The following is a 25,109-nucleotide window of genomic DNA, read 5'->3' on the forward strand; positions in this document are numbered from 1 at the left end:
TTGCTTTTGTTCATATCTCGGACAGTTCTACCTATTATAGTTTATTAAAATGTTAAAGACATCAGAACATGGTTTGCTCTACAAATTTATGTTTATTATAGAAAGAATAAAAGCAAAAAAAGTACACTTACTAAAATACTGACATTTTTTTATTTAGCCCACTCAACAATTCACACATTACTGTCTGGCTAGTTTGTGCCGTCTACTTGTTTGCCTAAAAGGCAATAATGGTCCAACATTCATTCATTCATTTTCTTGTCAGCTTAGTCCCTTTATTAATTCAGGGTCGCCACAGTGGAATGAACTGCCAACTTATCCAGCACATTTTTCCAGCCACAACCCATCTCTGGGAAAATGGTACAACATTCCTGACCATTATCACCAACAAAGCCTATAAAACAGGGCATCAGTATATTGTAAACCGATAGGTTGAAATATTCTTTTCCAGTTATCAAATAAATCATAGGTTAATTCTAACTAAAACAAATAGTTTTGTAAATATAAAATTGTTTTAAATAAAAAATTGTAATATATACTGTACATCAGTGTAAACTCTATGAAAGGTGGAACATTTAAACAAACATATACCTTAAGTTTTTCTAAACTTTTTAACAAAAATGTTCGTTCTTTTCCACTGCTGTTGCAATTTCTAGCCAATTAGGGCATACTCACACTATGTACAGTTGCCTTGAACAGGAGCAAAGCACTCTTGTCCTCCTCCCCTCTCCCCTGACGGCCCACAATCACATTACATTTGAAAGTGGGCACGCTTACGTCATCGATGATGCGCTGTTGAGTTAGAATCGCTTGCGCTCAGCACAATGGAGATTACTTTAGTTATATCATTTTAGTCGTTTGGGATACGGTGACACACAGTCAAATATTTTGCCGAACAGATCAGCGACTTTTGACGCTCATAAACAATCATAAAGTCCTTGTGCTGCAGGAATTAGAAGGTTTGCTGAAGGTGCAGCTGTTGTGCAAAAAGGGGTTTGTGTCTTTAATAAATTACAACAGTTTGCATTTATTGAACATTAAGAATAATTAATAAATCCATTTAAACAGTCCCTTAAAGTCACATCTCGTCTTCAGTTTCAGGCTCAGACGCACTTTGCAATCACACAACAAGCATACCGCGCCAAATCCCAAGTGAACTTTTGTGAACACAAAAGTTACCTCACAAGCACATCAGTGGGTCAAATGGCCAAAGAGTGTGGGAGAGAGGCAGAGATGGAGTTTTACAGCATTTCTCCCTAGTAGTAAAATAGCGGCTCCTGTGCTGTGCCGTCTTCAGTGTCAACGAAAGACTTTCCAGCAAACTCACAAGCAGTTGAATTGTGCATAATTATCTACCTTTTAAGTAGTAGAAGCAGTTTATTTACTCGCTCTTGCCTCCTTCGCCATAGTATTCCACTGCAACATTGCAGAAAGGAGATAAATGAAGTCAGGACATAATAACCGGTTATGATTTATTACTGAACCAATATCGAATTGTCCCCATCTGCATCGTGGTGCACCAAAGAAAGAATTAATTTTGACACCCCTACCAGTCAGTTGCTTGTTTACCAAGTCAGCGAGCATGCTACTGTACTGTTGAGCCGTGAGCTACCTTTTTCATATAACACAGATACTCATTTTTCTATGTTTATATTTATATATTTAGTGTTTGATTTCTTCTGTTGGTGTTTGATTTGTTGTTTTGGTACTTCATTGTTTGTTTGGGAGGTGATTCCTTTGTAGACACCTTTAACGTACATACTGTATACACTTTTTTCCACTGGACATTTTATGGTGCACTGTGAATAAAATTTACCTCTCCTTTTTACATGTACAGGTCAAGCCATCATTTTTTTTCTTTTGTGAACCTGGACAGAACGTCCAGCAATAGATCTGCAAGGATCTATTGCTTCACAGCCTTCAATTTATCTGCAGTCAATGTGTGTTTATATCTCACAAAAATGTAGACTGAAGCACACATTTCCAATAAGCCCGTGTTGTTTGAAATGCCGGTTTCTGATTCAAGAAATAAAACTTTTCCCCATATATATTTTATATATTCCATACTATTTATTTATTTTACTCATGAGCAACAAGCACAGTTTAGAAGGAAAATGACTGACAAGGAAGGGCATGAGCTGTTTTCCACCACCCACTGAAATATTCACATATTTATTCTTAAGAACGCGCATCTGCTGTCAAGTGCAGTTTTAGTGGATGGCACAATATGTTAACCATACATCCATAATGGAACAAGTATGATGGAATATATCGCTTGACTCGGTGCATTGGTTCCAGTCACAGCTCCTTAACGTTTTCACCCATGTATATTTATTATCTTTTCTCTTTGCCATGTTTATCTCCAAGAGCAGCTGCACATGTCATGAACATAGCACAGATCAAGGTAAGGGCCAAGAACAAAATGCTCCAGAATGTAATAGCCTTCTCGCTCCGCTCAAATCATCGAATGCTTCTAATGTGAGGCCTTTTGTGAGCAATGCAAATGGAAGCCATGCACCATCAATAAGCAGCTTTCACTTGTGTAAATATAGTAGCAAAGCAAGTGGGCCAAATGAAGGGCACTTGACATCCAGCAGCAAACAGGTGACACATCCACACAGTACACAATACGTCATGTGATTACATGGGTTTCACATAAAAATGTTTTGAATTTAGAATGGCACGGTGGCTCAGTGGCTAGCACTGTCACCCTACAGCAACAAGGTCACTGGATCGTGTCCTGGCAGGCCATTTCAGTGTGGAGTTCTCCCAGTGTTCACGTGGGTTGCCTCCAGGTGCTCCGGTTTTCCACACAGTCTAAAGACATGCACTATAGGTGAACTGGGTAAATAAAATTGGCCATAGTGTATGAGTGCATGTGTGAATGCGAGAGTGTATGGGTGTTTCCCAGTACAGGGTTGCAGCTGAAAGGACATCTGCTGTGCAAAACATATGCCAGAATAATTGGCGGGTCTTTTCGGTGTGTCAACCCCTGATAAATAAGGGGACTAAGCTGAAAGAAAATGAATGTTCACATATGAACATTAAATATGTCCACTTACAGTATTTCAGATTTCATATTTAAAACTGATGTGGGTCTTCTGCAAGTGCATGGCTGAGCTAGTAATATATTGAAGATTTCTTTGCATATGTCAGAAAATGTGCAATGTAAAAATTGATCACTGGAATGTAAATAAATACTTAATTTTTAAAGAAAAATTAATCATTAACAAAATATGGAAATACAATTACTAAGTACGGTAAATATATGCTTGTACTGTAAGCCAATAAAGCATTTGTACTGTAGCTGTATTTATAAGCTGCTTATTAATGTATATGAACAAAGTTAATGCTTAAGAAATGATTAATTAACTTTTTGCAAATGCTTGATTAATGCCGCAAAGTCATTATTATATTATAGGTGGGCATAGATTTATTTATTTTTTATCTAGATTAATCTTGGAATTCATCTTGGAATTAATCTAGGTTAATCTAGGTTATAATGGCTCATTGGAATTCTGCCGAAGGCATTCAGCATGTGTGCTACCCAAATAATGAGAGAATTTCTTTGAGAATGGGTTTCTCAAGCCAGGTGGCGCATTAGACGAGGGGCTCATCTCCTGTTTTCAAAATGCATCACAAACTGCTTGAGAAACTGTTCTACTATGATAACTGGTGATGAAAATAAATGATGTTTAATAAGATGTACTTGTGTTTACTAATTGTTTGTTCAGTTAAGCATGAATTTAAATTTTAGGCCTACATAAGCTCGAATAAGTGATTTGTGATCATGTTAATCCCACTAAAGTCATAACTAAACAGAAATTGAATTAAGGCGTGGAGTAGCATATATAAGTGACATTATTGAAGTAAACACCGGGATCGAACTATTGCCGTCATGTAGGAATTTTCGCCATATTTTCAGACAAGATCCACACATGCGGCTGTCAGTAAAGGACAGCACACACACACACGCACACACACACACACACACACACACACACACACACACACACACACACACACACACACACACACACACACACACACACACACACACACACACACACACACAAATAGACACACATACATTGAAACGCAGAAGTTTTTTTTTTTCTTTCTATTTGGCGTGCGTTATTAAATTCCATAACACCCTCACCAGTCCTTACTCCTTATTTGCGTCTAATAGCCCAGTTTGTCATGGGGCATAAATAAAATGTTCATTAGTTAAAGTGAAACTGCAGTTAAAGTCAGGCATCCTGCTGATCTGATTCAGTAGGGGACTTTTTGGTCAGATGGCTCACCGGTCAGGTATACATCCGCGCTAAAAAATTAAGGTGAAAGTCATCACAGCTTGCGTAGAATAGACCCAGCTCCCAAACCAACTTTAAGAATAGATTAACAACGATATTTTTTTAAATCGTACGATGAGAGTCTAGCATTAACGCAGCACATTAATGCTGATAACGACCCACCAATAATATACACACACACACACACGTTTGTTTTTGTGAAAAGTGGGTACATTACATAGGTTTCCATTCATTTTATACTGTTCAAACTGTATATTACATTGCCCTCACCCCACCTTACCCCTAAAACCAACCATCACAGGAGACTGTGTGCAGCTTTACTCTCTGATTAAACTCATCCTGTAGGATTTATAAGCTTTTTGAGAAATGAGGACGTCACCAATGTCCTCATATTTCACCTCCTTTTTGTAATACCTGTGTCATATCCATGCCATTATACAGATTTGTGTCCTGATATGTCACAAAAACACGTACACACACACACACACACACACACACACACACACACACACACACACACACACACACACACACACACATACACACGAACAATATAAAATATTTACAACTTAAAAATAAATATTAATTATAAATATTAACAAAAGTATTATTGTTTTTTTTTTTTTGCATGTGCATCATATACAGAATAAATATAAACAATAAAAACATATATTATGTCAAAACAAACTTTTATTCTGGATATAATTTTTCACATTTGAGTCATCCACATTGATTTAAAAAATATGTATATTTTATTTATATATTACATTAGCTTTTTTTCATAAAAGTAACGCCAAATACAGTTTAGAGGTTAAATCACCAAAAAGAAGGGCATGAGCTGTTTCCAGATACTGTCAATGCTTCAAACTAGTTTCTAATGCAAAGTCTTTGCAACGTTATTCAAATGAGAGCCGCGCGACGTCAATAAGTGGTTTTCATTTGTGTAAAAATAGTAGCGAGGCAAGAGAGGCCCGATCAAGGGCACTTGACACAGCAGCAAAAAGGTGACACATCCGCACAGGCTGTGATAGCAGGAGAAAACGGAGATCGAGCGAAAAGAGGTGTGAAGTAGGGTTACGTTCACCCCGGGGCTTTTCTGCAAAGTGTAGAGTCTCCAGTGTGGCTAAGGTTGAACTTGAGTCGACCCTGCTGTTCATATCAATTTTGAATGGGGGGTGGGGTGGGGATATCATTGATATGACTGCCGGTGTGGGCTCCAAAGCACCAGGCTCATCTGCTCATCTCTCCGCTCTCCTCATGGTGCTCAGACCTTCAACACCTGTGGACCACCCTGGAGACCAGTCTCTGGCTGTCACGGCCGATGTGTGTTTCAGGGGAGCAATCTCTGCATCCACACACACACACATGCACACTTAAAAGCCAGCAATGTGGGCCAAATACTGGCAATGCTTCAAACTGGATTCTAAACAAAACCAAAAGAGAACACATTTGAACTGCATTCACTAGCTTTACAGCAAATGTTCAATTCAATTCAAGTTTATATATATACCGTAGCACTTTTCACAAAATTTATTGTTTCATGGCAGCTTTAAAAAAGGTGCACATTATTGCTTTGCAATCAAAATCAGAAAAGTTAAGGTTATTAGCTACCATAACTTTATTAGCTACTAATAACTTTACCTAATTAACTAGTAGTTAATAGCTTTTAACAGTTAAAGTTATACATATAAACCTAGTTAATCTGCAGTAATATAGTATATAGGTGATGTCTATGTGAGCTTAATGCTTTGGAGCTCACATCGGCAGTCATATCAATGATACCCCCACCCCACACTCCATATAAAATTGAAATGAACAGTGTATTTGTGTGTTACGTGTATGTTTCATGTGAAAGTTCCAAAGGCGTTTTGACATTTTAAATGTGTTTCATGTGCATTTCAAATGTGTTTCACATGTGTTCCACATATTTCACATGCAGTAATAGGAATAACAGTGCTATAAATAAATATATAATAATAAATATATATATAATAATATTATATATAAATATATATAATAAATAATATTAGTGTTACTAATGGCGATACTTTTTTCAGTAACAAGTAATCAAATGAAATACTGGTTCTCCCATTACAACACGTTGCCGTTACTGACAATAATATGTGCATTACTATAATTGAGAACACTGAAGCAATTTTCATGCGAGCAGCATCTCTCTCAGCCATATGACCTTTCGTTCTCTGGGGTACGTATGTGTGTGTGTGTGTTCGGGATGTAGACGGGACACATAACCAACCAGTGATGATGATTGGTGTGTTTGGGAATGTGGTGTAACTGAGAACGTGATAATTGGCTTAGAGAGAGTACATTTTCATTGTTTGCCAATCAGAGGCAGAGTAGAATGGGTGTTCACACAAGCATACGTACAATCAGTCGCACACACCAATGACCAGGGAAACCGCATACTTTCATACTAAAATCAGTATGTGAGCAGAGTAGTATGTCCAAATTCATAGAATTCGAAAATCAGTATGCGAGAAGTACCCGGATGACCTACTACTTCAGACGAGATTCTGAAGTGCGCATCAACTGAGAGTAGCAACTGATGCAGGTAGGTGATGTGACCATGACAAAATATAATTATAATTATAATTTTCTAATGGCTGAATAGTACGTTTAAATTCAGATGCAGTACCTACTGAGTAGTAGGCGGTTTTGGACGCAGCCCAGGAGTCTAATCTAGGAGATTAATATTTATAAATTATTTAATAATAAAAAATGACTTTGTGTTTGAAATTCAATCTGTACTTGGGTCCTGGCTCATTTTTCCCCAAACCCCGATCGTGACACAAAGACTATAGAATACACAAGACGTGTCACTCGTATAGTTTTGAATGGGGTAAAGTGAAATGGTCAATATGGCGAATGAAGCTCCACCTTCTAGTACATGAGACAATCAGCAATTGCTATAGACTGATGATCCTCTGGGGGAGGGGATCAAACCAGACATAAATCTCTGCAGATTTTGTGTGATTTAAATGTTTAAATTGAATCGCCAGCTTGACAAGCCATTTTGAAGAATTTTATACTTCCTCATTCAGACAGAATGTCCAAGCATACTGCCCCAGAGGTGTTTCAAAAATGGCTGCTAAGTGAAATGCCTTGCCCTTAAGAGACTTTGTTTTTATTCCGTATTAGTAATTGCTTTAAATAAAAGTTATTGTAAAGTGTGATTTAAATATTGCAACACAGGTTAATTGTGAAAATGTACCCCCATATGCATTTCTGGAGAGCGCAAATTATGTAGCCAGAGCTACGCATGGGTGCATTACATCTTTTAAATGAATGATGTGGTGCAGTATGAAGCCGCCGCCGACTTCTGCTTTTATTAGCGCTACCAGAAGAAATATTTACCTCCGTATGGACAGCTTTTATGGCTGTTACCAGTTTGTCCAGTAGCTCGCCATGTACAAGATGCAGAGTTGGAGTTGACCGTGACAACAGGGTTCGAGTCCAGTGAAGTACTATTCCAGAAAGCAAAAATATAGGACAAGAATATAAAATAAACAAGTAAATAACACGATGAAAATTTGGTAAGATCTAAAAACGTGCTAAAAATCAGGCGGCCGTTAGGGCTTTTCTTTTTCTAAAAATGCTTTTGAAAACATTGTCAGTTGTGCTTGGGGAAGGGTCAGTTGTTGCTTTTGAAAACACTATAGGTTGGGTATAGAGAAGGGGGGCGGGGGAATGGACGGTTGTTCAGTCAGCCAGTCAGTGAGTCGACAGCAGCCTCTGTTGGATTTATGGGAGAACAGCACTCGCGAGAGAAATTTGAGATCCGAAAAAGCATACACAGCAGCATCTGGTGAAATCTCAAAAACAAAACCTGAAAACAACGAATCTCCTCTGACGTATTTTGCACTGTAAAGAAATGTATTCTGGGGTACGTATCAATGAGCCTGTTTTTTTTTTCTCTAATTTTTAGTTCTGTACTGTCTCAAAAAAGAATAATAAAAAAAGATTAATAAAAAGTATTCAGAGAGATAGCAATGCGGAGTATGCATTTACTTCTGATGAAAGAAATGAGTATTTTCCCCCATTTTCTCCATTAAATGTCTACCACACTTTTTTTTGTATTGATATATTTTCATAAGAGCAACGCCATACACAGTTTAGAGACTAAATGACTGACAAGGAAGGGCATAAGCAGTCTCCAACTAGAACCAAATCAAGAGTCCATCAACATAAATGCTATGCACTACCCTTAAAGGGAAAATATGTTTCAAATAAATTTCACATAATTCACAGTTGATTTTGAGATGTGATTGGACATGTGAAGGTCATGTAGTTTTTTTTTTTTTTTATTGGGGGGGGGGGGGGTATGGCAAGGGTATGGTTGAATTACATATTGAATATTTACTATTTATTCATGAATGGATTAAAAAGTCTAATTTAACTGAGACCAGATGCAGTTACTGGATGAAGATTCTATGCTCCTGACATTGTAGAAGACACTACACAACTGGAACTGGACTACACAACTGTGCTGTATGCATTTGACTCAACTTGATAGTCTTGATAGTCAACAGCTGTGTGAAATCAGAAGGTGAACCGAAACTGGTGTGTGACTGCAGGGCATGGAGGAACATGCAGTCCTAATGAATGAGGACTGTTCTCCAGCAATTCACAATGGCAACATTGTTAGCAATTATAACACCTGTTAATAAAACCACTGTTACAGCTGTTTGCATTTAGTTTCACATTTTCACTATAGAATAAATTCTGGCTACATATACAGTTGCATAAAAATACACATAAAATGTTTAATGCATTCAGATTTCACAATCAATGAACCACAAAAAAAAAACAAGCAAAATGCCCATGCACCAAATCACCCATTATCACCACACACACTAACTGCTAATTATTATCACAAGCTATTTTATAAAAGGCACAAATGCTAATTACACCAAAATGATGGCTCAAGTGATCCAGGAATATCCTGAAAATGTATACAAAAAAAAAAAAAAAACGCTGAAATATACATTTTAAAAAGATTATTTTCACTAAAGTCTACCAAAATTATGCACAATGACCTTTTTTCTTAATGCTTGAAGTCAAAACAATCATTTGGTCTTTCTGCGGCATTCAGCCGTATCTGTATTCAGCGAGGAAGGATGCATTAGCAGACCTCATTTCTCATGCAAGCCTCAGCAGGACAGGAATTTGGGATCTCTAATACAACTTTGAAAGACAGGATGTTTTGAACGCAGGGTTTGATGTATTCTTTCAAGCAATTACCTTGTCGTTCGCGCAAATCTTTTTAGCACTCGCTTCATTTCAGCTCTGCGCACCGACTCACTTCAAAAAGATGATATTTTTTGGTCTGCAATCACAGTTCATTGAAGAAATTGCACGGATTAAAGCAAGCCAATTCACTGCTGATACCTCACGTTGCCACTAAGCACTGGGATTTGATCAAGTTTGTCAAATCTTTATTCTTTGAATCTACTTTATCACTATTTAATTTTTTTTACCATAGCATCAGAAAACATGGGAGGAAAAAATGATATTTTGACAGTTTGGGGAGCTAGTGCTACAGCGTTCAAGCACCGGCCGGTGAGATATCGGATGAGTAATTTAAAAGTGCATCTAGCTTCAGTTTTTATGAACCTCACAGTTGTAGCCGGGCAATTTATTCTAGAGCGCTGACAACTCAGCTTCCCTGTTCAATAGCAGTATAGAGCCCGGAGAAGAAGTGCTTCAGTCCTATTTGCACATCAAGAGAGGTGTTCAGGTTAAGGCTCAGGAACCGCTCTGCGTGATGCTCGGCTCAGCAAGAGAAAGAGCAAAAAGATGATTAGAAGAAAGTGAAGAACGCACGAGGGCCTACAAAGAGTACAGTGCAGCTAAACATCACCCATGTGCTTTCAATGAGTGGGATGAAATCTGCTCCTTAACAGAGATGGGCACAGCAGCCGTTCCGGATGATGATCAAAGATTTGGGTCTTTTAGATATCTCAAATTACCTGAAAAGAGATTCTTACGGATTCCCACTAAAAGGCTACGTCAAAGTAAATTCCAGTGTATGTCATATATAGCAATCTGCAGAGACAAAAGCACTTTTCCGCATAGAGTTGCAGATTTACAAAGATCCAAAAGATCCCTTGACTTGACAATGAGTATGTTTACATGGACATCAATATTCTGGTTTTAATATGATTAAGACTAAACTAATAGATTAAAAATAGATTAAATAGATTAAAATAGATTAAAAATAGATAATAGATTAAAAATCTATTATGTAAATTTAAACAGTGATTTTTAATGACCTCATTCCCACGAATGTCATAATCAAATTAAACAGAAATCCAATTAGACATTTAATTGCATTATTGAAATACAGTACAAACACCTTAATGAAACTATTACCGTTTTGTGGTACTTTTCGTTACATTTTGTGAAAGGATGCACACACGGCAGTTGTTAGGCATTTAATGACAAACAAATGAGATTGAGAGCAAATTTTTTTTTGTGCGAGTGAGAAAAAACGAGTATGCTTACATGGACACCAATACTCAGATTTAAAAATGATTAAGACTCTGATTAAAAGTCTACCATGTAAACAGCAATTTTTTAATTATTTTTATCCGTCATAAGGTAAGGTCATAGTCGAACCGAAGAGAAATCATATTAAGACATGTGGAGTATGCTGATTTTAGTCGCATTATTGTGCAGTACACACATGTAAACACCTAATCATGCTATTACCGTCGTGTCCGATTTTCGACGCATTTTGCGACAGGAAAGTCTATACACAGATGGCTGTTTGACACTATTCTCTGCACCTACTGAGCCAATGAAGGTCCACACCCACCTGCATCAGGTGTCAAATTCTATTAAAACAACATTGCATCCAACATCTTGTTTGTCACAGGGGCATGCATGAAATGTTCCTGAATGAAAGTGAAAGTGCCAAACTGCAGTTAAAGCTAACAAATTAGAAATGAAATATCCAAAAATACATGAAACTCCGGAGGAAATGTGGATAGCGTGGTGACACAATTATGTTAAAGGGTCACGAAACACCAAAACATATGTTTTGAGCTGTTGACGTATATGTCGTATATGTGTCCCACACTGCTAAAAACACTATTAGCACACCTATTTTTCACTAAAAAGTGTAAATTGGTTGTTTTTGCGTTATTTCAAGCAAATTTGTACTTCCGGTTTAAAACGAATTTTTGAAGCTGCGTCACGGCCATGACATAATAGCGTGTATTCCAGCGTGCAGACTGGGCATCTGTGCCAGAGTGTGTCTTATTACGTCTTACAGTGTGATGCATTAATGCATGAGTAAGGCTTGGTTCAAACCAATCAGCGCGCTCTATTGTGCAACTTTATTAATATTCATTACTGTCATAGTGTTTAGACGGCAGAGACGCCACGTTGTGTTGGCAAAACAAGCGTGAATTGTTGCTTTTATAGTTTGCTGCCGTTAAGTTTTGTTTTCATTTTCTCTCTGTGAGAGCTCAGCTGGAGTCACGTGTGGATTAACAGTGTACGCGACGCTCGACAACAATAACTTGCGTGTCTAAGGAGGATTATTGTTTACCTGAGTGCTGTTCTCATCTGCAAACGCTGAGATCCGGATTCGCTTGTAGTCTCCTCAAAATAAAGACGCGGCTCTAGTTGCTGGTGATTGTCATGTCTCTACAGATTTGGTAAGTGAGCGACCAGTGCTCTTCGTTTATTCAGTTCGTATTATTTTCGTATCAAACAAACTATTGCACCGAGTGTAAACAAGTTAGCACTACAACCAAACTATAACCTCGTGTTGGACTTTGTGACCGGAATAACACACGCGGCTTTCTGACGCTACCTGCCGTGTGCATCTAAGTTTCCGGGAAATGCTGAGTTATTTTTCTCTCATTCGCTGTGCGGTATCAAACATTGCATGAAAAATACACGCTTAGAGCAGTTCCTCGAATCAAATATCACGTTTGTCGCGAGGGACATGAATGAATTCCCTGATTGAAAGAGCCAAACTGCAGTTAAAGTCCACCATTTAATAATTTGGCAAATAATTCGACTACAGATGTCCATGTAAACACAGTCACTTTGTCCGCTGTGGTTGTGTGTTTTGACTCTGAAATTCAGCGCGCCCAAATAGACATTCCCACACCAAGCCTCTTTTCTTCCTCCGACACTCCCCTCTAAACAGAGCTGGACACGCCCACTTTTCTGACTTTTTCCAATGTAGAGGTGTGAAAACACCCTGCTGAAACGAGGGGGTTTCATGGCCCTTTAATCAAATGATGTGCTGTGACATGTAAAACGGGATCATGAAAGGGATATACAAAAAAGCAACTCACGTAAGCATTTTAATATTATTATTGTATTATTTATATTAAGGCAAATAATTAGATTACTGATTTCCATATAAATGTAGTCAATGAATATTCTAAGAATTTTTCCACCTGTCCTTATTGCATACTCTCATACGGAACCACTGAGTTTATCGTGGAGGCATGAATGAAGAGTAGTGAATGAAATGGAATCATTGGCCTTAAGGATTTGTATCCACCAAAATTTGTTTGCATGTACAGTGTAAGAAACTGCAGTTGAACTTGTCGCAAAATTACAAAGGTGATGTAATGGAATTAATGAAACTATGGCTGGTTTATACTTCTGTTTTGAGAGATCGGCATGACCCACGGCACCTGCCTTGTGCGTAGTTGTGCATTTACAGTCTGCGTGCTGTTTGTGTTGCTCTGCAATTGTACTTCCGAAATGCCAGCTGGCAGTAGGTTTTTCTGGTTTTCTGCATTGAGTTTATTCATGAGTGTTATTTTTTCTGAATGCTATCTTAACGTACAAGCTAAAACTCCCTCATTGTGAGGCAGGAAGTGGCGGACATGCAACAACTTTATTCATAAGATAAACTAAAAAAAATGCTTCCATCTGGAGCTACTTGACGGGACTCGTCAATTGCTCCATTGGGCTCTCAGCACTGCCCACAATCGTCACAGCTATCAAGCCGACCAATCACAGAGCTTGAGCTAGGCATCATTGCAACGTGTAGTTACATTCTTTGAGATGTGCCTGTGAGCATCGGTGTCAGCCAGGGCGAGGGCTATGTGACCGCGCGAATGCTGCCACGGAGCATACACATTCACTTGACACAGAAGTATAAATCAGCCTCAAGTTATAAAACGGGAACATGAAGGCAGCATTTACACTGCGCTGTTCAAGCGACTCAATTCCAATTTTTTTTTCTCCCTTGTGTTCATATGTGGAAAATTTATCCAATATGAATGGATCTGAGTTCTCGTGTCTGCAGGTAGATCAATGCGAGTTGCGCGTCAAACTGGAGCAAATGATGTCAAGTCTGACACTTCTTTTCAGAAGAGAGTACCAAACCGTAAATCTCATACACGAGGACTTAAACAGCTTTCATATTGTCATATAGCACAGGTATTTAAGCATGTTAACGACAACGAGAGAATGCAATGTCCACCACGTAACCAATATAAACTAATATAAAACTAGTGCATACATCACGTGTATAAATCACGCCATGGACATTACATTAACCTAAAGGTTAAAAAAAAGCCTAAATAAAAAGAAAATGGAAAAATGAGAACCTTTCTGTCATAAACTATAGTAAAACAGCTAGACAAAAGCTGCGAACAGATAACATACAGGAAGAGAGAAATAAGCATTCTTTAAACATCAGCTGTAACGCTGTAATTATTCAATTATCAGTTAGTCAGCACCCGCCCTTTTTTTTCCTGATCATTGCGCCTTTGCCGTGTGATGTGTAAATGCAGACGATCGGATACGAATAACTTTTAAAAGATGATATAAGCAGGTAGAGCAGCACATCTAATCGTTAAAAGATCGTAATCTCAATTCGACCCCCCAGACGATCTTATTTCTGCATTTTACCATTCTGTCAATCATATTTTCAAGTTCAGGAGAGAAGAAAAGGCACAAGGTTTTTCATTGTTTCACATACGTTGCTCAGTGACATTGACACCTCCAAATGATGTTGAATGAGTCACATACTGTATTTATAAGGTATAGTTCACCAAAAAATGTCATTTTTGTTTTCATAAAATGATGTTTTCGCGTCACACGTGACGTGAGCTGCTGACCGTGAGCAGAGAAGGCGTGCACGTGTACTTTAGGGAACAGAACCTGCATATTTTGCGAGTAACAGGTAATACAGTTGTAAATAATATTCAGTTTATGGCACAGCGTGATCGTTTGGGAGCCGTGCGGGTAGTATGAATAGCAGTCAAAATTAAACCGAAAGTGTGCACATCATTTAAATGATCAAATCGCATTTTAGAGTTATGATTACGACAAGCATTTGATATGTTTTTTCTTTCATAGCGAACCCACAGTTGTGCATGAAAATAAATGTTTAGAGTGTCAGTATAACTACTCTAGCCTAAATAATGTTGAATATAATCTGATAATGGCAAATGTCTGATTTTACCCATGAATAAATTTGTCTAATATGACAGATTGAAAGCATATATCTCAAACATAATAATTCAATATCATAATTATAAATAGAATAGAATTAGGGTATTTATAGAAACCAGTAGACCTACACATTATTATCGATGTTGTGCCATATGTTTGTTTTTACCATACCTTTATTTTACATCTACAGAATCGTGATCTTTATTTTAAGCAAAAAAAAATTGAGATTCTCATTTTAGCCAGAATCGCGCAGCTCTATTCACCTTATTCTCAGCTGTCGAGCGGGCGCTGCAATTTGAATCTTTTTGTCTCGTGACTTCCGGTCACATTCACTTCCATTAATTTTTTGATGTTAACAACTGCTCGTTATGCTGCTTGATGTTGCAATTTGATTTTTTCTTATTATATTATTCTACTTGGTCTGTATAGTCATGCAAACATTTCTTTGTAGAGCAAGTAGTTTGACCGTTTTTGCCGTTTATTATTCATAGTCATTTCTCCCATAGGCGACTGAATCTGAAGTTCTAAGACAATCGCAAAAACAGGCGCACTTCCGCATTTTAGGTCAATAAGCAGGTCATAAAAAAATCGGATACAGTCACAAAATCAGAATTGACCGTCAAAACCTGCAGTGGAAATGAAGTCAAAAATGAACATTTCAAAAACACATGTAAACACCTTAGTCATATTATTGTTAGGGATGTAACGATTCAACATGAGCCGGTTGAAAATCAGTTCAAATGCAGTATGTGTCGATTCAAATCGGTAAAAAATGTTGAAAGAATCGGATCATTCAAGAATCATTCATTCTCTTTTAGCTTAGTCACTTATTTATCAGGGTTCACTTATTTATCAGAACCACCACTTATTCCTATGTTTTGTGCAGCGCATGACCTTCTAGTCACAACCCAGTACTGGAAAACACCCATACACTCTCACATCCACATACTCATACACTAAGGTTAATTTTGGTAACCCAATTCACATTCACCACATGCCTTTGAACTGTTGGGGAAACTGAAGCCCCCGGAGGAAACCCATGTGAACAAGGGGAGAACATGCAAACTCCACACAGAAATGCCAATTGATCCAGCCAGTGCTCAAACCAGTGACCTTGCTGTGAGGCGACAGTGCTACCTACTGTGCCACCAAGCCACCTTTAGTGTTATTAAATGAAAAAAAATAATAATAAAAAATCTAAAATCTGTACGAGGTGTACTCTGTAATCTCTTTTGTTTAGAGAAGCTTAATTTATTTGCTTGTTTGAGGTTGCACAAATGCAATCCAATAATAGGCTTATTAATCTTAAACATTCATTAATATTTATTAAATGCTATTGACAAACTGTGTTTCTTTCCCCGCATACTGTCAACCTGTCAGTAGCTTTAGTGATTAGTTGAAAACTTGTGGATGTGCTCAACTCATTCGGACGAACCCATTCAATAGAATAGATCATTCACCGGGGAACTGGACTGTGCTGTATGCATTTCACTCATTAAAAAAACTGATTCAAAGAGACTATAAAAGGGCTTTTTTAAAATTTGAAAATCATTCTAAATATCAAATACACATAATGCCTGATAACAGAGAACATTACTTCGATAATAGAACGTTCGAATGACTTTAACGTTGATGTGTTTTCATCACTATTTAGCATATTTTCCTTCAAATGCATGTGAATTTGAAGATGTTGGCAATAATCCAAGGAAATAAAAAATATTTAAAGAGCCCCTATTATAGATTTTTGAAAATGACTGCATGCTGTGTGTAACACAGCTTCAAGTGAAGTGAAATCTCCAGCTAAGGCTTAAATCTAAAAGTCAGCCATGTTTAAAACTATTAATTCATCTATAAAAGAGTTGACTCAGAGTGGTTCAAATGAATCATCGGGGTAAAGAATCTTTAGCCATGATGGCGTGACGTCGACATGGAACTCAAGCCCCGCCGTTTTGCTGCGTGCACAGACCCAGGAAAATTGAAACCCCAGCCATGCCCACAATTACTGTAGAAAGAAAAAGAGAAAAACAAACACTGTAGATGATTCTGGTTGAATCATGTCACGAAGATGCTGTGCTCTGAAGTTCGAGGGTAAGCTAGTGTTACTTTCCCTACCCAGAGATGAGGCTGTCAAGAGTCAGTGGTTGAAGTTGAAAAATGCCTCAGCATTGGCGACGCAGTGTTGCAGTAGGTATAGCTGTGCCTCACAGCAAGAAGCTCACTGGTTTGAGCCTCAGCTGGGTCAGCTGGTGTTTCTGTGTAAAGTTTGCATGTTCTCCTTGCGTTTGCATGGGTTTCCTCCGGGTGCTCCGGTTTCCCCCACAGTCCAAAGACATGCAGTACAGGTGAATTGTGTAAGCTAAATGTGTATGAGTGTGAATGACTGTGTGTGTGTGTGTGTTTCCCAGAGATGGGTTGCAGCTGGAAGGGCAATCTCTGTGTAAAAATGTGCTGGATAAATTGGTGGTTCATTGCGTTGTGGCGACCCTGGATTAATAAAGAGACTAAACCGAAAAGAAAATGCATGAATGAATGAATGAATACCTCAGCATTATCGCCCCAGCCTTGTGCTGTGTTCCCATCCTTTTTCTGACTATTGCTTCAGCAATCTATACGCTTACAACAGAGCATTCGTCAGCCGTTTGTTAAAGGAAGGATCAGAAAAGACTATTGATGTGTAGGACTTTGTCAGAGCTTGTTTCGTCATTGCTATGGCCACCATCAGCTGTTCCAACACACGTGCAGCGGTCAAGTTTCAAAATAGTTTAGCTTTTGCCACTGTGTGGATTAATACTGAATGTGTGTCATGGTTAAGAACAGAGCAATATACTGGAGATATTCCTGCATTGGGCTCACACATATGTTCTGCACTCTAACTACTTCAACAATGTTGATAAGCCGTGGTGGGCGTTTCTCTCTGTGTCACGCTGAAAACAGTCAACCAATCACAACAGACTGGGTCATGGGACCAATCAGGGCAGATTAGCTTCGCACTAAGGAGATGTTTGAGAACAAATAAATCGCTGAACGAATCATATGGGATTTGTTGGGGTAATTACGTAAAAATAAATGCATATTATAAGCCAATGAAAGTGTTTTTTGACCTTGAATGTATATTAGCTTGTTGTTGGAGACCCCCAAAACCAAAAAACTTATAATGCAAAAAAAATAAAAAAATACCCTCAAGTCTCACTATTTATATTAATCAGTAATTAACTGATTTTATTTGTTTAAACAAGCCAATATAAATGTGTTTTAGCCTCTTTAACAAAAAATAACTAAAGAAAAAAAAAAGAAATATTTATGTGCGTGTGTGTGTGTGTGTGTGTGTGTGTGTGTGTGTGTGTGTGTGTGTGTGTGTATATAAATATATAAACTCCACACATAAACTCCAACTGACACAGCCAGGGCTAGAACCAGTGACCTTCTTGCTGTGAGACGACAGCACTACCTACTGCACCACTGCGTCACCCTCTTAAACAGATGTTAAAAATAAATGATAGGCAAATATCAGTTTGTCAAAATTTATTTTTAATCTTGTTAAAAATACATATTTAATTAATTCTAAGATAAGTTTAGTTTAAATTTGTCCATGAAATCGACACGTTCTTCCATCTGGCTGTGATTTGGGACTGATTTTGTTGCACTTTCTATCAGTGTCCCATCTATTGTGAACAGACAAATCACTTGTGGCTGGAATCTTATCGTGTCTGGTTAGGAGGAGACAAAAATGCCTGCTAGCAACCAACAGCATAGTAACCCAAGACCTCAGAATATCTTTGTAGAAGTCTTAAAAAAGAACATTTGAGCTGATCAGCTATATTCTTCATAAATCAAGCATGTTTTCGACCCGCTATTCAAATTATGCTTTTAAATAAAAGATGCACACACCTGCATTCAACAGATCTGGTTTAAATAGAATGATGCATGGCACATACTGTAACGTGTGCCACATGTTTAATTGATGCATGCATGTGTCATTGCATTCACTGAGCTCTGCCAGCATGAAGTCGGTGTAAATATTGCAGTTTTATGGCTCTTCTGCTGAGATGGAAGCCTAGGACGACACTATGAGGTACAGCCTCAAGATGTGAAATCTATAATCCATTAAATTACGGGAGCACTCCTGACTAACCATAGCCATCAGATAATGCAGATGTCAAAATATGACTCGCTGCGCCCCAGCGTATATCTAATCTGAACATACAGCAGAAATTAATGGACTGTTGAGACATACCAAAACCGAAAGATCAGTCCGTTGTCACGAGCAACTCTCACCATTGCGAGGGAGTAAAAGTTGTGAATTCTGTACGTCTTGGTCATTAAATTCTAATAATATCATACAGTGCTGCATGAATAAACATAACCTCATGCATGATTGGTGTTGCAGAAGCATTCAAATTACTGGGAGGAAGAAAAATCGTCCAAAACCAAGTGAGCTTTCAGCGCTAAGGCATTACAGGCACAATTTAGATGCAATAAATATAAATGAATTAATAAATAAATGAAAACATTCCAAATGGTAGACAGTTTGTGCACTGTGGTAAATTATATGACTAAAAGGCATGACAACAAATGCTTTTATGTTACTTTAAATTATTTAAATTATTTAATCAGGTTTCAACTTCCTATTTTACTAATATAAGGTTTAACTTAATACATTTATTTTTCAGTTTGACTAATGGAAGTTGAGGTGACTTGAACATTTTATTTAAGTAAACATTTCAAGGCAGTATGTTTTTTTACAGTGTAGTTTTTCTCTGACATACATTAATTTAGTCAAATTTTCTAACAGCACTTTTTGTTATTGCTTCGTAGAGAAACTGATATAATAATCTCTGTTAAATAGTGGCGGTTTTAGGCATGGGCAATATGGGCGATCGCCTGGGAGAGCATCTTGCTGGGGGCGGCACAGGGAGACAATACAAAAGAAAGAAAACAAACTTGCGACTTTGAGAAACGATTTACTTTATGCAGGTGTATTAAGGAGTGATAATCTAGGAATAAAGACTCATCTAGTTTGGTAACTGTAAGTTGTGATGACAAAAGCAAATACAAGTTATGGTGTATTTAGTTACATCAAGTTGTCATAACAAATATATCTTAAACAATGTCACCTTATATTATTTTTATGATTATGAGGTGTAATGAAAGTCTTATGAACACCCCTTTAAGTAAAGTGTTACTGACCATTTAATACTATTCACAAATACAAATGATTGTCTGTCATACAAATCTGATTACTGACAACCCTATATTTGGAAACCGATAATCATTATGTAGGCCAATAAATACAAATCTTCACAATGAATGCTGAAGATTATCTGTCATGAAAAAAGGTGTTTTGCTTTTTCGCTGTACCATGATTTTGCTTGCATTAGCACATTAAAATGACAAAATGTTGCAGAATTTTAAACAGCAACATTCAATTATATCAAATAATTTTGATTAACACTAGAACTACCAGAATTCTATAACTACTAGAAATATAGTAATTCTGACCATTTTCATATAAGACATTGTTACGTCAAATTTACATTTAAATCTTCTATTGAGGTATTCTGTGTAACAAGGTGATTTTGGCAACAGAGATGAAGATCCACGTGCATTTTATTAGAGAAAACCGTAAGGCAGCCAATAGTCAAAAACAGGAGCATAAAGGTAATCCAAAATCGTGGTCAGAGTAACAGGCGAATGGTCTGGACAGGCAGCAAAACAACAGTAACAATAAACAAAACAAAGGTCAAAAACAAGGGAAGGCAAGACAAGGATAACACTTAAATGCTGCTCTAAACAAAAACAAGACTCAGCAATGTGTCTGAGAATGAGAGCAGTATATATATATATATATATTCCATGTAATCAGTGTGTGTGAGGTGCGTCATGGGAATTGTGGTTCATTTCAGTGGTAGAATTGTAGTTCTCTAATGATCTGAAACTGCTAGATCGCTGGTGATCACAACAGTCTGTCTTAATGTTTATTATAGCCATACCCTAAAAATACAATATATTTGGTAATACAGTATTTAGGCTACCAGACCACTAGCGAAGGCCTGCACCTCACCTTTATTTTCACTTTCGTAAGCAGGGGAGATGGCTTTTATCTATTTTTAGATGTGTGTTTTTTTTTTTTTCAACAAAGTTATTAAATTACAAAAATTAAAAATGGTCATAATGACCGCCTTGGTAGTTTCTAATGTTAAATCAAAGACCATGTGAAGGCATGTTAAATCAAAGATACTACTACTGTAGGTTTTGAAATGAGATTGCAAAAAACTGGAGCAGAAAATGAAAGCAGACCCATACCTGTACTGAGGGGCAGGAATGCCCTTTGCATCACAGGCCAGTGTGGCTTCTTCCTCCAGTGAACCCACTGTCAGATCACTGGGCTCCATTCTCCATTTTGGCCCATTGAATGACTTATAATCCAGACAATCTGAGGGGAGAGAAGTGAATACAATTACATACTTGTTTTGAAAAACACAGTTTAAGCTAAAATGCATACATTTTTAAAGTAAATACTCTAAGCAATGAAGAGATCTGTGTGAAAATACTGATCTGTGCAAGCTCAACCAATGGGGTGAGTTTAGTGACAGGACCAATGCATGACTCATTTGATAAATAGCTAATAAAAGATTGTTTAAAAAGTCACTGTATTTTCTACATGGATTTTTTTATTTGATTAATATTTATAGGGATTTCTTATGGACTATTTATTTGTGTACATGAAAAAACAACAATCTTCAAAACAATAAAACAATTTTCAATAATCTAAATCATGTGAAAATCTTTTTTTCTTTGTTGTTGTTGTTGTTCAAGATGCCATTTCATTTACATTATGCATCAGAATAAAGACTAAAACATGTTTGTAATTTTTAAGTTCATGTCAACTTTAAGAAGTGTTTTGCATTCCCTCAATTTGTATCCCTTAATTAAAAGGCGACCTACACAAAACATTTCCCAAAGATCTAAAAACAAACCAAATAAATAAACAAATAATTTAACATTTATTATTTTTTTCTGAGATTTGGTAGAGCAGACTTTCAGTGAAGTGAAAGAAATCTCTCAGATTTTATAAAAAATGTCTTACTTTGTTTTCTAAAGATGAATACATTTCTGACAAGTTTGGAATGATGTGACAATTTTCATTTTTAGGTGAACTCACTCTGTAAACATGAAAATTATATTTAGTCAACCTCATGTCATGTCCAAGCCGCATGAAATTTGTTAATCTTCAGAAAAGATGAAGACTATTTTTAATCAAATATGAGAGATTTGTGCCCCTCCATTGCAAGTCTATTCATTTAAAACTTTGACGCCTCAAAACATTTGTAAATTGTTTGGATAATAAAAAAAGAAAAAGAAAATTAACATGAATTCAATATTTGATCCATTTACAAATGTTTTAAAGCATTTGAGTTTTGTGTTAACAGCCTTTCAATGGAGGCACAGAAATATCTCAGATTTAATTAAACACATCATCATTTGTGTTCTGAAGATTAACAAATTTCTTAGAAGTTTGGAATGACATAATTTCCATCTTGAGGTTAAGGTAACCCTTTATAGTTGACATTTTTGTCATAATATTCTCGTACTCTGGAACTTATAAAATATTTTCCAAACTTTTTCACAACACAGACTAATTTGAAATAAGAGCTTCAGTCTACATATTTGTAAAACCAATTAAACGTACTTAAATATACATTTGACTGCAGTTTTTTTTTAAAGTAAAATAAACACTACAGGGAAGTATGATGACACAAATTTTAGGTACTTTTCATGCCTCACAGGGACATGATATTAACAAATACATTTTTCAGAATTCTACCACTTCAGTCTTGTTCATTCTATTTTAGGTGGCAGAGTCCGGACACTAGTCCTGTCTTTTCTAGTATGTTGTGCTCGGCTCGAGTTTTCTCTAAAAAAGCTTTTGTGTGTGTGTGTGTGTGTGTGTGCGTGTGTGTGTGTGTGTGTGTGTGTGTGTGTGTGTGTGTGTGTGTGTGTGTGTGTGTGATCCAACAAAGTAGTTTATAGGTAAAATTATTTTTTATAATAAAAAATATAGAAACTACAAAATTAGATATCTTTTTATTAAAAAGGTTGTTACATTGTCCCCTGTAATCTCCCTGGAATAATACAGTGCACCGGGAAAGTATATATATATATATATATATATATATATATATATATATATATATATATTTTTTTTTTTTTTTTTTTTTTTTTACAGCCTTATTCAAAAATGGATTAAATTCATTTATTTCCTCAAAACTCTACACACAATACCCCATAATGACAATGTGAAAAAATAAATATATATTTTTTACTTTGTAAATTTACTAAAAATAAAAAATCTTAAAAATCACATGTACATCAGTATCAGTAGCATCAGTAGGACCTTATAATGACAGGTCTATGCTTTTTTTAAATCATGTCCAATCAACTGAATTTAGAGCAGGTGAACTCTACGTAAGCTGCTGAAACATCTCAAGAATGATCAGTGGAAACAGAATGTACCTGAGCTCAATTTAGAGCTTCAAGGCTGTAAATACTTGTGTACATGTGCTTTTTCAGGTTTTTTATTTTTAATAAATTTGCAACAATTTAAAAAAATCTTTTTTTTCACATTGTCATTATGGGGTATTGTATGTAGAATTTTGAGGAAATAAATTAATTTAATCCATTTTGGAAAAAGGCTGTAACATTAAAAATTTGGAAAAAGTGAAGCGCCATGAAGACTTCCCGGATGCATTGTATATATTGAGATTTAATATGGGAAAAAAAATATGGTCTTCGCAACAAAAATATTTCCTCACCGACAAGGTCAAATAAGTGTATTTTAAATTAATCAACAAATTGTATCCTATTAAACAATTGTTTAGTTCTACTATTTAAGTTTAGTTCTACTATTTATGCAAAATGTTCATTTTTGTCAATGTCATACTGTTTTTTATTTATTTTGGGATTGTAATTATGTTGTACAATTTTTGAAACAGATTGGCTCCTTTATTAATGATAATATACAACAAGATATTTTTGTTACTTTTAAAGAAATTATTTTGGTTATTATGAATCTGCATCTACTAAAAGAAATGCTTGTTTTATTGTAAATTTAATTTCTTTTCTTTATAAATTCCATATCCACAAATGCAAATTTACCAAATTTTCTTGTTTTTTTTTTTTGGAAGAATTTAGTCATTGTTTAAATTTCATTTCATTATCTGAAAATATGAAGGAAAACAGAATTGTTTTATTTTGTAATGACTTTAATTTATATAGTGTAATTGATTCTTAAATATCTTACCCTTAACCTCTTAAGGGCCAAGGTGTTTTTACAAGCATTTTTAGTTCTCTTTGGGCTCTTTCTCTTTCTATTTGGGCTTATTGGAACCTAATTAGAATAAAACTTAATTATCATCTTTTAATATGATGTACTTTTAGAGAAAATTAATGTCCATATACATGGACTCGTAGTCCGAATTTACATAAAGCATTTTTCCTGACTGTTTTTAATGCTTATATAACATAGAATTATTTTAGACTTTTTGTTTGACTATCAGAGAGTAAAAACATTTTTCCCCATTTTGGACAGTTTAAAATAGTTAAGGACATTTCATATGCTGCAAAACATTTGCAGGAAGACATTGTATGTCTGTAATAAAATATAAAACATTCAATATATTTTAATTAGCCATTAACACTAAGCCCTACACCTCATTCACAAGGGGCGTCAGCTTCAACGCTTCCCATTCACTTTGAATGGGTGATGTCAGGCGTTGGAGAACTGCATTGTGGATCCGTTGGCGCCACTTCAGAGGCATTGCTCACGGCAGAAGCTGGGACTTGCTTAACTTTTCAAGCGCTGACCAAGCAACAGCCAATCAGATGGCTGTATGCAAATACACCAGCCAAGACAGTGGTATATTGCTGACTAATTTCATTGGCTGACGCTGCTACGACAATCGTATCAGCCCCAACTTCAGACACGCCCTCTGTTAAGCGTTGACGCTGAAGCCCCGTGTGAATGGGGCTCTAGGAGGTTAAGTTTATATCATGTTCTTTATTATTATTTTTATTTATTTTTTCTTTCTTTTGTATCTTTTTTCATAGACAATGAAATTCATTTTCTATATTGTAAACAAATATTGATACAAACATGTCAACTGTTTTTTGCAAATAAAATATTATTATTATTATTATTATTATTATTAATAATAATAATAATAATAATAATAATACTACTACTAATAATAATAATAATAATAATAATAAACAAAAATGTTTGGTTACCAACATTTTTCAAAAGATAGTTTGTTTTCTGTTGAAGAAAGTCAAACGAGTTTA

At 36.3% G+C, this 25,109-nt stretch overlaps 1 protein-coding gene across 2 annotated transcripts in view; it reads right to left on the bottom strand.

Moving 5' to 3' along the window:
• cntn3a.2 (contactin 3a, tandem duplicate 2) overlaps nucleotides 1-25,109 on the bottom strand; it is a 220,622-nt gene that overhangs the window by 131,833 nt on the left and 63,680 nt on the right. For both annotated transcript variants that reach the window (XM_087306662.1, XM_087306663.1), the window contains exon 3: nucleotides 21,072-21,201. In XM_087306662.1, coding sequence (XP_087162788.1) covers nucleotides 21,072-21,201 — 130 coding nt within the window. The remainder of the gene's footprint in view (nucleotides 1-21,071; nucleotides 21,202-25,109) is intronic.

Source organism: Danio rerio, chromosome 23, assembly GCF_052040795.2.
Source record: "Danio rerio strain M-AB ecotype USA chromosome 23, GRCz13ab, whole genome shotgun sequence".
Classification (NCBI taxonomy): Eukaryota; Metazoa; Chordata; class Actinopteri; order Cypriniformes; family Danionidae; genus Danio; species Danio rerio.